Source organism: Symphalangus syndactylus, chromosome X (assembly GCF_028878055.3).
Source record: "Symphalangus syndactylus isolate Jambi chromosome X, NHGRI_mSymSyn1-v2.1_pri, whole genome shotgun sequence".
Classification (NCBI taxonomy): domain Eukaryota; kingdom Metazoa; phylum Chordata; class Mammalia; order Primates; family Hylobatidae; genus Symphalangus; species Symphalangus syndactylus.
This window is the reverse complement of record NC_072447.2, coordinates 111,513,408-111,531,645: the sequence shown is the minus strand read 5'-3', so window position 1 is coordinate 111,531,645 and position 18,238 is coordinate 111,513,408. Positions and strand designations below refer to the sequence as shown.

At 44.4% G+C, this 18,238-nt stretch overlaps 1 protein-coding gene across 1 annotated transcript in view; it reads right to left on the bottom strand.

Moving 5' to 3' along the window:
* Nucleotides 1-18,238, bottom strand: part of FRMPD3 (FERM and PDZ domain containing 3) — an 82,086-nt gene that overhangs the window by 19,839 nt on the left and 44,009 nt on the right. The window contains exon 14 of the mRNA XM_055268646.2: nucleotides 8,056-8,200. Coding sequence (XP_055124621.1) covers nucleotides 8,056-8,200 — 145 coding nt within the window. The remainder of the gene's footprint in view (nucleotides 1-8,055; nucleotides 8,201-18,238) is intronic.

The window sequence follows — 18,238 nt, the reverse complement described above, 5'->3', positions numbered from 1 at the left end:
TAGGCATAGGCAAAGATTTCATGACAAAAATGCCAAAAGCAATTACGACAAAAGCCACAATTGACAAATGGGATCAATTAAACTAAAGAGCTTCTGCATAGCAAAAGAAACTATCATCAGCATGAACAGGCAACATACAGAATGAGAGAAAATTTTTGCAATCTATCCATCTGACAAAGGTCTAATAACCAGAATTTACAAGGAACTTGAACAAATTTACAAGAAAAAAAAATCCCGTAAAAAAGAGGGCAAAAAATATGAACAGACACTTCTCAAAAGAAGGCATTTACGTGGCCAATGAACATATGAAAAAATGCTCAACAACCAAAAAAAAACAAACAAACAAAAAAAACAGGGCCGGGCATGGTGGCTCACACCTGTAATCTGAGCACTTTGGGAGGCCAAGGCAGGAGGATCACCTGAGGTCAGGAGTTTGAGACCAGCCTGGTCAACATGGTGAAACCCCATCTCTACTAAAAATACAAAAATTAGCTGGGCATGCACCTGTAGTTGCAGTTACTCGGGAGGCTGGGGCAGGAGAATTGCTTGAACTCAGGAGGCAGAGGTGGCAGTGAGCCGAGATCACGCCACTGTACTCCAGCCTGGGCAACAGAGTGAGAGTCTGTCTCCAAAAAAAAAAAAAAAAAGAAAGAAAGAAAAAGAAAAAGAAAAAAAATGCTCAACATCATTGATCATTAGAGAAATGCAAATCAAAACCACAATAAGATACCATGTCATGCCAGTCAGAATGGCGATTATTAAAAAGTCAGGAAACAATAAATGCTAGTGAGGCTGAGGAGAAATAGGAATGCTTTTACACTGTTGGTGGGAGTGTAAATTAGTTCAAACACTGTGGAAGACAGTACGGTGATTCCTCAAGGATCTAGAACCAGAAATACCATTTGACGCAGCAATCCCATTACTGGGTATATACCCAAAGGAATATAAATCATTCTACTATAAAGACACATGCACACGTATGTTTATTGCAGCACTATTTACAATAGCAAAGTCATGGAACCAACCCAAATGCCCATCAGTGATAAACTGGATAATGAAAATGTGGTACATATATACCATGGGATACTATGCATCCATAAAAAGGAATGAGATCATGTCCTTTGCAGGGACATGGATGAAGCTGGAAGCTATCATCTTCAGCAAACTAACAGAGGAACAGAAAACCAAACATCGCATGTCCTTACTCATAAATGAGAGTTGAACAATGAGAAAATATGGACACAGGGTGGGTAACAACACACACCAGGGCCTGTTGGGGATGGGGGCGCGAGGGGAAGGAACTTAGAGGACGGGTGAATAGAAGCAGCAAACCACCATGGCACATGTATACCTATGTAGCAAACCTGCACATCCTGCACATGTATCCCAGAACTTAAAGTAAAAAGAAAAAAAGAAAAAGAAAAAAAGAGAAAAAGAAAAAAACAAGACGTGCAAAATTTGTACACTGAAAACTATACAACATTTATGAAAGAAATTAAAGGAGATTTAAATAATTGGAGTATATTCTCTGCTCATGGATTGGAAGACTCAATCAATATTGTTATAATGATAGTACTTTCCAAATTGATCTATAGATTCAACATAGTCTCTGTTAAAATCCCAGCTGACTTTGTCAAAATTGACAGCTAATTCAAGAATTAATATAGAATCACAAGACACCCAGAATAACCAAAACAGTCTTGAAAAAGAAGTACAAAGTAGGATGACTCACACTTTCTGATTTCAAAATTCACTACAAAGCCATAGTGATCAAGACCGTAAAGTGGTGGCATAAGGATAGACGTATATATCAAGGGAGTAGAATTGAGAGTTCACAAATAACCTCTCACATTTATGGTGAAATAGCTCAATTCAAAAATGGAGAAATGATTTGAATAGATATTTCACCAAAGAAGATATACAAGTGGCCAAAAAGCCCATGAAAAGATGTTCAACATCATTAGCCATCAGGAAACTGTAAATCATAAACATAATGAGCTACCACTTCACACACACTATGACAGACATATTAATAAATAAAAACATGGCCAGGTGTGGTGGCTCACGCCTATAATCCCAGCACTTTGGGAGGTCAAGGTGGGTGGGTCACTTGAGGTCAGGAGTTCAAGGCCAGCCTGGCCAACATGGCAAAACCACAACTCTACTAAAAACACAAAAAATTAGCCAGGTGTGGTGGCACATGCCTGTAGTCCCAGCTACTCAGAAGGCTGAGGCAGGAGAATTGCTTGAACCCAAGAGGCAGAGGTCGCAGTGAGCTGAGATTGTGCACATGCACTCCATTCTGGGTGACAGAGTGAGACTCTGTCTCCAAAAAAAAAAAAAAGATGGACAGTAACAAGTGTTGGCAAAGACATGGTTAAAATTTAACACTCCAATATTGCTGATGGAAGTGAAAAATGGTACAGTCTCTTTAAAAAACAATTCAGCAGTTCCTCTAAAAGTTAAACATGGAGCTACCATTTGACCAGCAATTCCATTCCTAGGTATATACTGGAGAGAAAGGAAAACATATGTCCCCATAAAAACTGTCCCCATATAAACATGAATGTTTATAACAACATTATTCATAATAGTCAAAAGGTGGGAAAAAAATGTCTATCAACTGATGAATGGATAAAAAAATGTGGTATATCCATACAATAGAATGTTATTCATCAATAAAGAGGAATGAAGTACTGGTGCATGCTGCAACATGAATGACCCATGAAAACATGCTAGGAGAAAAAAGCAAGTGACAAAAGACCATATTTTATTATTCCATTTACACAAAATGTCCAGCATAGGCAAAGCTATAGAAGGAAAGTAGACCAATGGTTGCTTAGGGCTGGGCGGTGACTAGGAGGGAAATAGGGAGTGACCACTAATGGGTACAGAGTTTGTTTTGGGAGGGGAAAAAAATGTTCTAAAATTAGATTGTGATAATGGCTGTATAACCCTGTGAGTATATTAAATATATTTAAAAAATTGTATTGTGCACTTCAAATGGGTGAATTTTATGGCTTCAAAATTATATCTAAACAAAGCTGTTTATTTATTTATTTTTAAAGCACAGCTCTGGGCACATGATGAACTCTCAGTCTTTAAAAAAACAGCAAAAGACTGGGCATGGTGGCTCATGCCTGTAATCCCAGCACTTTGGGAGGCCGAGGCAGGCGGATCACCTGAGGCTAGGAGTTTGAGACCAGCCTGGCCAAAATGGTGAAACCCTGCCTCTACTAAAAATATCAAAAAATTAGCTGGGCATGGTGGTGACCACCTGTAATCCCAGCTACTCAGGAGGCTGAGGCAGGAGTATAGCTTGAACCCAGGCGGCAGAGGTTACAATGAGCCGAGATCATGATACTGCACTCCAGCCTGGGCAAAAAGAGCGAGACTCTATCTCAACAAACAAACAAACAGAGCAAAAAAGGGTACTCTGTATTGTGAAGGGACTTTATGTGGTTTATCTCACACAATCCTGTCAAATTCCTCATGAGGTAGGTAATAGTATTATCCTCATTTTACATATGAGGAAACTGAGACTAAGTTTCTGGCATTTAGTTATGATCACATAGCTAAGATATGGCAAAATAGGGACTGGAACCCAAGTCTCTGTGACTTCAGATCTCAAGCTCTTGCAATTTTCCATAGACCATGTTGCCACTTTAAATATAGAATCAATGAGTGGGGTTGGTTCAGGCCTTACTGGGCTTTACTGTATCTAGGGAACTCTAGGTCAGTTGGGGAAATATTTAATTACCCTCCATCCAGGCCTCTGAGACTTAGGGAATAAGTGCTCCAGAGGAGCAATCAGCCAGGAGTATGAACTATAAGTTCATGATGTCTCTCTACACCAAGACATTGTCCACAGGTCCTGGGGATGTACCAGGTGCTAACTACCTATGAGACAGCTGAGCAATCAGGAGAGCCAGCCTGGCAATAAGCTGCCATCAAAGGTGGCTCCCAGTGGCATGCCCAATAAGCAGATTGTGACTCCTCTCAGGCAGAGGCTGGAGTTCTAAGGGTGGCTTCCCTCCCTGCAAGATGGAAACATCTCTAAGCACTAGACTGCCAAGGCCAGGTAATGCCCTGTCCACCACTTGGTACCATGACTTCCAGATCAGAAGACAAAATGTGCCCGAAGAATCCCAAATCTCCTCCTGGCAGAAAATTAGAAGTGCCAGTAAAATGCCAGGTGCGGCTGGCTGATGGTTCGGGACAGTATGCCTCCCAGATTGCAAATATGTTGTAAATTGCTCATCAGCTTTCCCCAAGGGGATTGCCCTAATCTATCCCTCTGTACTCAGTCACTCAGAAGACTGACTAGAAAAAAATGCTTGCAAAGAACAGGACAGTAATTCAACTGGAGTTATGTTTGAAAATATATGCAGCTTATTTTTATATATATAAACATCCAGTCTGTGTGACATTGACTCAGCCAGCATTCTAGTACTTGGCCCTGCTCTATTCTATAGTCCAATAATCACTGGTCATAATGACGACCTAGAGGCCTTGCAAGAATCTCATGTTCTTTCTGAATCACCCAAAACAAGTCTACTATGTTCAGTCTTACTTTAGTACTCTGTACATTTTGCTGGGTTTTAACTACATGAAAATTGGTAAGCCACTCATGGGATATATAGTAGCCATTAACCAAAATATTCAATTCATCAGACCAAACTATTTTCTAACCACGGTAGAAAACGTAGAGTGAGTCCCTCCAACTGAGGCTCTCAAAGCCTTTTTTTCCTGGATTACCCCAGGATACAGAGAGCTCAGGGCTGCAGAAAGATGGTAGCTGCCTTTGGATTGCCCACACCCTCATTACAGATAGAGAACTGGCATTTTTTTGGACCTTTCTCTAAGCTCAGAGCCTTTCTGGGCCCTCAAACCCAGGCGCTGCTCTGTTGTATCTATTGAATCTCTTATATATAAATGCAAAAGTACTTACGTTATTGGCCTTATCCTCTTAATAATCTGTCAGTATTTCCCCTCTACTAGATTGTAAGCTATGTGAGGGCAAGGATCATAAGGACTATGTCTGTTATTCATGGCTGCTTCTTCTGCACCTGGCACATGACAAGTGCTTGATTTGTTAAGTGAATAAGTGTAGTACCTTTGGTGAAGCTACTGATAAAGCCCAAGAGGGAGTCCCTTCCCTACCATGTCCCCATTCTCCTTTTTTTTCTGAGACTTGAAGGAAGGTGATGTTTTCACTTTCCCAGTTGCTGGTTTAACTTCATCCTTCAGGCCCAATAGGCTGAGCCCTGAGTTGGACTTGCTGACAACCAGTAGCTGCTGTGGGACAAGAATAGAGCTGGCTAGACCTCTTCCTCCCTTTCCTGAGAGACCAGGACCTAACCAGGCTGTGGCTTTGGACCCTGGGGGAAAAGCCCTGATAAGGCTGGGAGGATGCCTATTCCCTATTGGCCTTTGTTAAGGAACAACAGTTGGCACTGGGGCTTCTGTTCTGGGATGAAAGTAAGGGCTGGTGTAGGAAACTGATTTCAACTTTGGACCTCGGTCCTAAAAGTCTACAATATCAGGAACTGATAATCCCTTCACTGTAACCTGAGCTGAGGTCTCCTCAGTTGTGCCCTTCCCTTCTTAGCGGCCATGAGACAAAATATGCACACCGAGTCCTAAAACTTTGCTGGGGCAGTGGCAGCTCAGTGAACTCAGGTAGAGCTGTGAGGCTCACTCTGCCCCACTCCACCCACCAAGAGCACCTAAAAATAATGGGGCCCAAGATTTAAACCATGTACCTAGGGAGATGATACCTAGTTCAAGTTCTCATGTTTCTGGCCAGAAGAGATGGGGAAGGAAGAGCAGAACTTTCTGTAGGTCTCTGCCCCTGAGCTGATTATTTCTACCCCAAGAGGGAGAAGTACCACAAAACAGAGACATCACAGTGGTCCATCTGGCTCCTGCATGGACACAGAGGCCCTGTGCTAGAGGCAACCTGAGCCCCCATCATTCTGCAGGCCCAAGGCGGATCTCAGAAGTCAGGAAGGCGGTGGGGGGTGGGGTGTTCTAAAGCCACACCTAGCCCATAGAGAATGCAAGAAAACAGATTTGCCTTTGGAAAAGCAACATGGAATGTTCGAATGTGTTCAGTGAGGCTGCAGGAACACAGGAAGCACATATCCCTCTTGTGCTTGGTGTCACTATCCCCAGAGCAAGGGGAATACTTGGGGCCAGCATTGGCTAGGGTGCTGATGGGATGATAAAAAACTGTTAGGTAGGGTGGGACTACAGAGCCACCTCCAGTGCCTTCTGAAAGTGGATTCCCTCCAAATAATCTTCACTGTCACATTTGGTCTTTGGCTGGGCTCCAGGTTCTTCACTTTGTCTTCCCTTTTCATTTTCTCCCTCTCTAGCCTGTTCAGTAGGAGGTATAGTTTACTTGGATGTGATTAGAGAGAGGAAGACCAGAAGTGACAGTGATAATGCTAATGCTGGCTTTTTCTTCATTCGGCCATCTGTAGGTTTGCTAGTATGGCCGCCTCTTCAGAGCTGTTCACCTGGAGACTTGCAGCAACTCAGCCCCCTGGTTTCTTACTATCCTAAGTCAGCTCCTTTGCTTTTCTATGTGGAATCTCCTTCATATGCCTTAGGGCCACCTATCCTTTCCCAAATCTGTGTTTGGTGGATTGCCATTCAGTTCCTATGGACAATGTCATGAGATGTAAACTTAGGCATGTCATGATGATCGTGATTAAGAGACAAGAGGTGAGAAGATGTGTATGGGAGGGGGGTGTCCACAGCCTTCTAGGTCTGGGCCATCCATCAGGAGTGTGTGTCTGCTCTCAAACACCTCGATCGAGATCTGATCTGACTACTGTTGTTTGTTTGTTTTTGAGAGGGAGTTTTGCTCTGTCACCCAGGCTGAAGCACAATGGCGGGATCTCGGCTCACTGCAACCTCTGCCTCCTGGGTTCAAGCAATTTTCCTCTCTCAGCCTCCCAAGTAGCTGGGATTACAGGGACCCACCACCACACTTGGCTTTTTTTTTTTTTTTTGAGACAGTCTCACTCTGTCACCCAGGCTGGAGTGCAGTGGCATGATCTCAGCTCACTACAACCTCCGCCTTCTGGATTCAAGTGATTCTCTTGCCTCAGCCTCCCAAACAGCTGGGACTATAGGTCCACACCACCACGTCCAGCTAATTTTTGTATTTTTAGTAGAGATGGGGTTTCACCATGTTGGCCAGACTGGTCTCAAACTCCTGACCTCAGGTGATCTGCCCACCTCAACCTCCCAAAGTGCTGGGATTACTGGTGTGAGCCACCATGCCTGGCCTATTTTTTGTATTTATTTATTTATTTATTTATTTATTTATTTATTTTTTTAGTAGAGACAGGGTTTCACCTTGTTAGCCAGGCTGGTCTCAGACTCCTGACCTCAAGTGATCCGCCTGCCTCGGCCTCCCAAAGTGTGATATAACTACTCAGAAAACCACAGCCTTGAAGAAAGAAATAGTCAAGCAGCAAGGGCAAGTGGGTTGAGAGTATTCAGCATGTGAGGAGAGCAAACTACCGGATGTCAGTCTCAGCTTCACCTATTATTTCTGGGTGCTAGGCTTGGGGAGCACTTACTGCATCTACATGAGCCTTAGGTCTAATATGTGAAGTACCTGTTCTTTGAGCCACCTACTTTTCATCAGACCTTTATATTCATTTTCATCTTCACTTCAACTGAGCCAGAACACCTGTAAATTTCCTCTAGATCTCTGCACCACTAAGTTTGCCTTAGATCCCATGCAACCATTTAATTGGCTCTATTTATCCTGTTTACTATTTTAATAATACATTCATTGGCTGACTCAATCACAATGTTGTCACAGGTATCCTTTGTGGAACAAGTACATGTGAAGGCCAGCTGTCTTTCCCACTGGGCTGTGCCAGCTAGGATATAGTGGTACAGTGTTGGCTCCTGGCAAATCAGGCACTGTTGGCACGGGGTGAGCACTAAGGCAGAGAAGCTCTTCCCTCCATGTCTCCAGAGTCCAAAGGGCCTCTGGCACAGCAAAAACCAACCGAGGTTGAGCCCTACCTGCCTTGATCATTGGAGGTGGAAGTGGCTGGCTGGCAGGCCTGGAGAAGACCATCTTCCTGGAATCCAGCAAGAGGCGGCAGTACCCCGCGATCAGGCAGGCAAAGTTGGTGGCTTCAGGCCACTCCATCAACAGCACTAGAGGCTGCAGAAGAGAAGGGAAGAAACATGAAGACATGGGAAGGAGGGAGGCAGATGCATTTTCAGAGGCATGGTAGCTAGGAAAAGATGACTTGCGTAGTTAAAGGAACCATACTTTCTGAACCAAAAATTGAGGCACATGGCTTGACAAATAGTTTATTCTGATTTGAGAATTTCTTTGTATTAACCTCTTACCCAGGTATCAAAATTAAATCAACCTTTAATTATACATTTAATGAACCACCTTTGCTGAAAAGGACTAAAATTATACAACCTCATGTGACTGCTGTGTAGCTGTATTTGTGTTTGCCAGGGCTCAGCAGATACACAGGCCAGCCGGGACAGCGGGGGTAAAGCTGGGAATCTAGGTTAGACTTCAGAACGGCCTAGAACACCCTCGATTCTAAGTCCCTTGGGTGCAAGAGCTATGTCTTGCTCATCTTCACATGCCCCTGTAACACCCAGAACACCTCCCTGGACATGGAGGAATCTCTGTGGAATCAGGCCGTAACTCTGCCTTTTGGGCTAAAGTCTTTCTGGCCTGCAGCTCTGCTCACAGCGTCATGCTCGGCCAGGCGCGGTGGCTCATGCCTGTAATCCCAGCACTTTGGGAGGCCGAGGCAGGAGGATCATCTGAGGTTAGGGGTTCGAGACCAGCCTGGCCAACATGGTGAAACCCCGTCTCTACTAAAAATACAAAAATTAGCCTGGCGTGGTGGCAGGCACCAGTAATCCCAGCTACTCCAGAGGCTGAGGCAGGAGAACTGCTTGAATCAGGCAGGTGGAGGTTGCAGTGAGCCAAGATGGTGCCACTGCACTCCAACCTGGGTGATAGAGTGAGACTTCATCAAAAAAAAAAAAAAGAGTCATTCCCTATCCCCTTTCCTTTATTTCCCTGTGTCCTTCAGATGTTGTTAACTGGTGCTTATTAAAAGAGCTCCTTGGTCAAATATGTTTGTGACATTGGGTTAAATAACACTATGCAGATAGTTTTACTATGAGAATTCATAAGACTCTTTAATATACAGTTGTGCACTGGGAAACCTCAGAAGAAAGGCTTTAATATTCTAAGTTTTCTGAATTTATTAGACCACGAAGATCTATTTTTATAGAGCATCTCATGGTAACAAGGTTATTGTTGTTGTTGTTAACCCACCTTGGGAAATACTAGCATACATTGTTGACTTCTGTTCCTAACTCTAAATCAGTCAGATTAGTCCTGGGGTTAACCGGTTAACTGCTTCAGAGACCAGGCAATGCTATTCAAGAAAATCAGCACTATTTCAAGAAAACCTCCTAGTATCTGTATTATAATTTTAACTGTGGCTTGACCAAGTTTGAGTCAGACTGAAGTCAGCCTTGGGAACATTCTCCTTGGAATAGGGCAGTGGTTTCCAGATAAAGATCATTGAAGACTGGCTAAAGAGGGAGCCATGGGGCTGTGGGTCACCCAGACCAGGCATTAATAAATAGGAGAATTAGGCAGAAGAAATGAGGCCCTTCTCTGACCAATGAGGAGGCTACTGCAACAGTCTAGGAGAGAGGTGGTTAGGGCCTCCACTAGGGTGGTGGCTGGTCCAGTGAAGACCTGACAGAACTTGATCACTAACTAGATTAGCCTTCCTTGGCTGAATCACCATTACCTTGGGCTCAATTCTGATTCTAAACCAGCTCAGCTGTTAGCTAAAGTTGCAGTGGTTTTCTTTTTCCCAGGATTCCAACACAGAGCCTGAGTTGAATATTTTGTAGTTCATATAGGCCAGGGGTCAACACACATTTTCTATAAAGGGCTGGTGAGTAAATATTTTAGGCACTGTGGGCCACACGGGCTCTGTCACAACAACTCTGCCATTATCCATAGTGTGGAAATAGCCACAGATAATCTGTAAACTAAACAAACAGGCGTGACTGTGTTCTAACAGAACTTTATTTACAGAAACAGGCAGTGAGTCAGATTTGGCTCATGGGCCATAGTTAGCCAACTGATCTAGAAGTGAAACTTCTTTTTTGCCTTTTTTTTTTTCTTTCAATAGAGACAGGGTCTTACTATGTTGCCCAGGTTTGTCTTGAACTCCTGGGCACAAGTGATCCTCCTTGGCCTCCCAAAGTGCTGGGATTTACAGGCATGAGCCACAGCGCTCGCTGAAGTGAAACTTCTTTACAGCTAGAAACAATTGTATTCATTCATCACACATCTCAAGTTATTACATTTGCTAACAGCAATCACCTTCTTTGGAAATTCTTCTCTTGGCTTCTGTTTCTGTGAGTTGTGTTCTGGTTCTGTAATCTGACCATCTTCATCTCTCTCTTGGCTGGCTCTTCATGTGCAACCTCCTCACTCTAGCTATATCCTAAGCTCAGTCTAGAGCCCTCAATTCTTCTCCATCAGGGTGTCTGCTTTAACCTCTATGCTGGCGATTCAAAAATCAACATGCCCAGTCTACTCCTTTGAATTCTTTTCCTATTGCAGAAATCATATGGTGCTATGTCTATACCACACAATCTTGTGTTGGATCAAATACTAACTTGAATTCTTTCATAGTTGTTGTACATTCAATTACAATGCATGCCACAATAAGGCATTTGGACTCTGCCCCAACTTTAAGGCAACAAGTTAGTGATGCTCCTATGGAGTTCGTGCAATACCATTGGGAGGAAAAAGGAACAGTTTGTACCTTGAGGAGCAATGGCTTTTTTTTCCAGTGATAAAGGGGCCAGAGACAGGTATTACTTTTTAGTCATTATTGGGAAGGGGTAGAAGGGACTTTCGTACCTCCAGTTAATGAATGTTTCTCAGTCACAACAGAATGGCCAAACTTGCATACAACAAAATAAAGACAAAAAAGTATGGAAAGGAAATGAACTTGGGGGGCAGGGAGTCAGATACCCCTTCTTGCTGTCTTGCTGCCACTGTAGCCCTGCCACTGATGGCAGAAGGATATACAGATACAGAGGTTTGAGTGTAAATGGCGGCTACCAGGAGGGCCCAAGACTCACTAGGCTTGCCTCAGGTGTATTCACATCGCGGCCATCCCTACTGCCACTGCTTCATTTCAGGACCTTATCATCTTCCCGCCAGATCAAAACTCCTCAAGGTATGTGTGAGTGGATGGCCTGTGTGCTGAGATACTGAGCCTCTCGGCTTCTCAGTCCTATTGCCTTTGGCCACAAGCTGCCTCATCTGGTATATATATATGCCTCATTTGTTTGTATGTTTTGTCATATAAATTGTGACATTTCTCATGATATGGAAAAGGTTGGGACACACTAACCCAAGAACCTCCAATAGCCTCCTGACTGGCCTTTCTCCCTCTAGTTTCTACCCACTTGAATACACTTCACCTCCATATGGTTGCCTGAAGATTCTTTTCTACTTTATTATTATTATTATTAGTAGTAGTAGTAGCAGTAGTAGTAAAGACATGGTCTTACTATGTTTTCCAGGCTGGTCTCAAACTCCTGGCCTCAAGTGATCCTCCCACCTCAGCCTCCCAAAGTGCTGAGATTACAGGCATGAGACACCCTGAATGACCCTGAAGGCTTTTTTTTTTTTTTTGAGACGGAGTCTCACTCTGATGCCCATGCTAGAGTGCAATGGCAGAATCTTGGCTCACTGCAGCCTCTGTCTCCTGGGTTCAAGCGATTCTCCTGTCTCAGCCTCCCAATTAGCTGGGATTACAGGTGTGTGCCACCACATCTGACTAATTTTTGTATTTTTAGTAGAGATGGCGTTTCACCATGTTGGTCAGGCTAGTCTCGAACTCCTGACTTTCAGTGATCCAACCGTCTCAGGCTCCCAAAGTCTGAAGGCTCTTTCTAAAGCACAAGTCTCACTGTCATTTAAAATCTTCAATAGCTCATCACCTGTAGAAAATCCAACTGCCTTACAATGGCATACAAAGCCCTTCAGGACCTGGACCCAACCTCCATCTCCAACCATATCTCCCATTAACTCCACTGGTGCTCCCCTCCCATCACTGTCCCTCACCTTATACTCCAACAATTACAAATACAGTTCCTCATGTTCCTTCACATCTTCATACCTTAACCTATGCTGTTCCCTCTGGCTGAAATGCTCCTGTGCCCTGCTTTGTCCACCCAACAAGCTGCCATAAACTGGCTAGATGCCTCTTGGAGAACATGACCAAGTGAAAGATGCATCCACTCATTCCAGAACTAGGCCAACCTAGTTCCTGCCCTCATGGAGCTTACAATCGAGCAGGAAATAAGACATAACCCAAATCAAATAACCATGCAAATAAATATGATTGCGAGGTGTGATAAGCACTTTGAGGAAAACGTATAGAGAGCTACCCAAACGTAGAATGTCCTGGAGTGGTACGTGGGTGGGTAAGTGTGAATGTGTGCGTGTGTGACTAATTTGGTTTCAGACGCTGGAGACAGCTTTGAGAAAATAGCATTGGCTGACAAATATAATATGAGACCATTTGACCAAAGTAGAGGCTGAATGGCTGGCTGACTAATGAGCTGGCCGGCTGCAGGGCAGTCTGACTCACTCATGCCCTGGTTGACAAGCCAGCTCAGGACAGACAGAATGCCTAACAGCCTCACATTCTGACCGCTGAGCTGCCTGGCTGGCTGTTGGCTGGCTAGTGGACAGAATTACTGACTGGAGGCTGGGAGAATGGCTGATTGACTTCATTGTCTGACCACTTCAGTTTCCCCTCTTACCCCCAATATAGCCCAGTGCTAATAATAAAACAGCACGAAAGCAAAATCCTGTGCACAGAGAGGGCCAAGCACAACCCCAGCTGGCTCAGCACAGCACAGCTCATCAGGAGCCTCTCCTTGGCATCCCCAGACAGCAAACTTGGCCCCAGCATGGGCCAAATGCAGCTCGCAGTAAAAGGAACACAGATGCACTTTTTGCGAAGAGAAAAATGAAATTTTTGCCAACAGGTAAAAATGAAATCAAAAGCAGGCAAACAAAAAGGTTGGACAGGTTCCTTAGAAACCTTCAAAAACAATTTTTTATTTTAGATAGGATTTTAATGATCATGACGTGTAATGTAACGCTTGTCCCTACAGACAGCACTAGAGAAATAAAGCTCAAACATGAGAACAGGAGACATACTGGGTCACAAGATACCCCTTGGGACATTCCTTTGATGATTTCTTTTTCCACCTTATGTGCTTCTGTGGTAATGGGGTATGGTAATGGCCCAGGTATGCCTCAGTCCCAGGCTGCCATGTCTTGAAGAAAGATATTTGAATACTACCTCATGTTTGCTCCACTAAGAGCAAGTAAGCTGAGTGAAAACTAATTAATATGCCCAGGCCATCTTCAAATGTAGCATGAGGAAAGGAGAATGGAGTTGGAGGCATGAGCCAGCCAGAAGAAGGTACAGCAGGGATTAATTTGACATGCTCTAGCCACATCTCCTTCCCAGGGTGCCCTGGGAGCTATCAGGCACTTAGCACTCTGAGATGCCAACTAGGAAAAGGATTTTCCCTGGGGTAGCCTTCACTCACTCTAGCATCCCTGAAAACAGGAAAAGGATGGAATCCAGGGGCCTGGAGGGGAAGGGTAAAAGATGATGGTCTAGAGACCCAAGGGATCAGTATATTTGGTTCTTGCCTCCACAGCACTGGGAAAGGCTAATTGGGCACAGCCAGCCAATTTGGGGGCAAGGCAGAATATCACTTAAGGTGGTGGTTCTCAGGCCAGATACAAATTAGAATCACCTGGAAGTGGTAAAGACCTGTATACCCCTGGGCCCCAACCCCCCAGAATTCTGATTTTAAATGGTCTGGGAGGAAGAGTCTGGGCATCCAGTGGTTTTTAAATCTCTACATATGATTCTAATGTGCAGTCAGGGCTGAGAACTACTTTAAATGAATCATCTTAATTTCACCAGACCCTTATAGAATATTACCAGACCAGAGTGGCCTGTCTAGGCGGAAATGGGCCAAGTCTGGTTTCTAACTTCCATGTCCCCTGTTAAGGATGTTCAGACAGTCCTTCTTCAGTGTATCCTATGCAGTTGTGTGCTGGTAAACATTTCACAACCAGTTCTTTCTTTCCTTTCTTTCCTTTCCTTCCTTTCCTTCCTTCCTCCCTCCCCCGCTCCCCCCTCCCTCCTTCCCTTCCTTCTCTTCCTTCCCTTCCTTTCCTTCCCTCCCTTCCTTCCTCCCTCCCTCCCTTCCTTGCTCTCTTTTTCTCTCTCTCTCTTTCTCTCCTTTCTTTCTTTTCTTTTCTTTCTTTTTTTCTTTTTCTTTCTCTCTCTCTCCTTCCTTTCTTCCTTTCTTTCTTTCTTTCTTTCTTTCTTTCTTTCTTTCTTTCTTTCTCTTTCTTTCTTTCATCTTTCTTTCTTTCCTTTTTTTTGACTGGCTCTCACTCTGTCACCCAAGTTGGAGTGTAGTGGCATGATCACGGCTCACTGCAACCTCTGCCTCCCAGGCTCAAGCCATCCTCCCACCTCAGCCTCCTGAGTAGCTGAGATTACAGGCGCAAGCCACCATGCCCAGCTAATTTTTGTATTTTTAGTAGAGACGGAGTTTCGCCATGTTGGCCAAGGTGGTCTGAAACTACTGGCCTCAAACAATCCAGCCATCTCAGCCTCCCAAAGTGCTAGATTACAGGCGCGAGCCACTGCGCCCGCCCCACAGCCAGTTCTTTCAAGTAGTAATTTGTAGCATTGGCCAATTTCCCTGGTGTACATACACCCACCATAGCTGCTTTCAAACCATTAACATGATGGCACTGAACAAAGAGATGGCGAGAGATGTGCCCAGCTGGCTCTGATGCACTGTGTGAGCCAGCTCCAGCACACCACTGGCTCGGTGGGTAGATTCTTACTGAGCCCAGGGAAGCCATTCTCTAGTAAGAAGCTTCCCAACCCTGCTCTCCCAATTCCTTCCCAGAGCCACCTCTCACTAAACCCAAATATTGCTGATATAAAGCACCTCTAAGAAGCTTTCCTTAATACCCCCAGCCAGAATTTTGTCCTCCCCTGTACTCCCCTAACATGCTTTTGGTAGCTCTCCTATGGCACTTCCTTCTGTGTGCCATGTATTTGTGCTTTTTTTTTTTTTTTTTTTTTTTGAGATGGAGGCTCGCTCTGTCGCCCAGGCTGTAGTGCAGTGGCACAATCTTGGCTCACTCCAACTTCCACCTCCTGGGTTCAAGGGATTCTCCTGCCTCAGCCTCCAGAGTAGCTGGGATTACAGGTGTGTGCCACGATGCATGGCTAATTTTTGTATTTTTAATAGAGACAGGGTTTTGCCATGTTGGCCAGGCTGGTCATGAACTCCTGACCTCAGGTGATCCGCCTGCCTCAGCCTCCCAAAGTGCTGGGATTACAGGCATTAGCCACCGTGAACAGCCATATTTGTGCATTTCTATCCTACAAGCTAGGTAGGGAGGGAGGTTTGTGCATTTCTATCCTACAAGCTAGAAGGCAGGGAGCCATGGTTTTCTCTCTCTCTCTCTCTCTCTTTCATTTTTGTGGAGAACAGGGTCTCACTATATTGCCAGGCAGGTCTTGAACTCCTGGGCTCAAGTTATCCTCTCACTTGTGCCTTCCTAAGTTCTGGGACTACAGGCATGAGCCACTGCACCCAGCAAGCCATGTTTTTTTCTCTCTTTTAATTTTTTTTTTTTTTTTTTTGAGACGGAGTCTCACTTTGTCCCCCAGGCTGGGATGCGGTGGCATGATCTCGGCTCACTGCAACCTTTGCCTCCCAGGTTCAAGCAATTCTCCTGCCTCAGCCTCCCAAGTAGCTGGGATTATAGGTGTGTGCCACCACGCCCAGCTGATTTTTTTTTTTTTTTTTGCATTTTTAGTGGAGATTTAGTGGAGACAGGGTTTCACCATGTTGGCTAGGCTGGTTTCGAACTCCTGACCTCAAGTGATCTGCCTCCCTTGGCCTCCCAAAGTGCTGGGATTACAGGCATGAGCAACCGTGCCCAGCCTCTTTATTAAAAAAAAAAAAAAAAAAAAAAAAATTCTGTGTTTAGCATGCTTCCCAGCAACAGCAAGTTCATACTAAATGACTGTCAAATCTAAACCTTGATCTTTTTTCTCCCTCTATCTTCCCTTTCTCCTTTCACCACAATATCATCCATTTTGCTTCTGCTGGGCACATAGTACCATTCTTCAGAGTACTTGGGACCCATGAAGTAGGCAGAAGGGCTAGGTATAATAAGACATGTGCATTGTCTGTGCAAGAGTGGTATGCAGGGGAGAATATGCACCCACATCTTACTGATTTCGCATGTTTCACATCTCCTCTTTTTTTCTCATTACTACTGCTGTCCCTCCAGCACAGGTCCTTGTCCCTTCACTCCTGGACTAGTGCCATGATCCCCTCCTCACTGCCCTAGCTTGACATTAGCTTTGCTCTCACCCGTCTTGCACCCTGGCCCAAATCAACTTTTATTTGATCACCCCTCTGCTCAAAGACCTACTGTGGATTCTCACTGTTCTACCACATTGAATCTAAATTCCACAGATTGGCCTTTGAGGCTTTTAACCAACTTGTTCTGCCCACCCCCAATCTCTGCAATCTCTTTTCTCGTTATTCTCCTCTCCAGCCAAGCAACTATGCTTATCGACCTGCACATATGGCTTGCTTATTTCTGTGCTTGCTCCTTGCCTTTGAACACATCCCACTTCTCTCTGCTAATTCATGCCTATCACTTCAAGATCCAGCTTAAAACACCCTCTTGTGGGAAGCCAGATCTGATTAACTCCTTCCTGTTCTTTTTTTCCATATTCCACATCACACTTGTCTGTAACATTTACTTCATATTACTTTTTCTTTACTGATGTTTTGCTTTTGAAAAAATAACAGGTCTCATTCATTGAGTACTTACTGTGTGCCAGGCAGTATGCTAAGACATTTTATGTACATTTTTTCATTTAATACTCACAACAGGCCAGGTGCAGTGGCTCATGCCTGTAATACCAGCACTTTGGGAGGCCGACTTGGGAGGACTGCTTGAGCCCAGGAGTTCAGGACCAGCCTCGGCAACATAGCAAGACCCCCATCTCTAAAATTAAAAATAATAATAACAATCCTGACAAAAACCTTTTGAGATAGGCATTCCATTTTGCAGTTGAGGGAATCGGGATTCAGAGAGGTTAAGACACTTTCTGAAGGTCACACAGCAAGGCTGGGATTTGAGCCTTGTCTGATTCCAGAGCTCTATACATGTTCTGATATTGTGCTTTTAAGGCAGGTCATGTGTCTTTGTGAATCTAGTCTCCCCAGTGACAATGTAGCCTCTCCAGGGCAGCATTCATTCCCACAATTGTCGCTGGATCACTCCTAGAAATAAGCATAGTGCTCCTCACTCAGGCAACACCCACTGATCCCCTGTTCAGCCTGTTTCCTCCCAGAGCTCTGGTAATATAGGTCTCAAGCCTGTGCATTCTCAAAGTGGTTGCATTACACAATCACCTAGGAAACTGAAAAAAATAAATAAATCCTGATGCCTGGGCTTCACTCATGACCAAAGAAATCATAATCTCTGAGAGTAGGACCCAGGCATCTGTTTTTTTCTTAAAGCACTTAAGGAAATTCTATTGTGTAGTCAATGTTGAGAATCACTCAGAACATAGAAGACTCAGTTGGAAAGCTGTGTCTCTATTTTAAACCCCTTTTATTTCTCAGGAAGCCACATCTCCCCTGCATGCCTTGTCTTCCCTGCCCCCTTCTCTGCCCGTCCATTTGGCTTTTTTACCCAACAACATCTGAGGAGTGCAGCAACCATTGGTTGAGGAGGTAGCCGCAAGCCAATTAAACATCGGCTCCAAGCCAGTTCCTAAACCAATGGGAATCCTGTGAATCGCAGGTGGAAAAATCAACATATTAAAGCTTTCTGGGTTTCACAAAGACAAAAATAAAGCAAATAATTTTCTCTTTTAGAAACAGCAAACACTCCACCTCTTAATCTGCTACCAATATCTCCCCCTGGGAAATCGTTTAAGAAAGGAAAGTTGCAACTCCTCTAAGAGCTTCCGCCAGCTGGCAGGCAGGCCTGCCCCCCACCCACAGTGGTCACTGGTATTCAAAC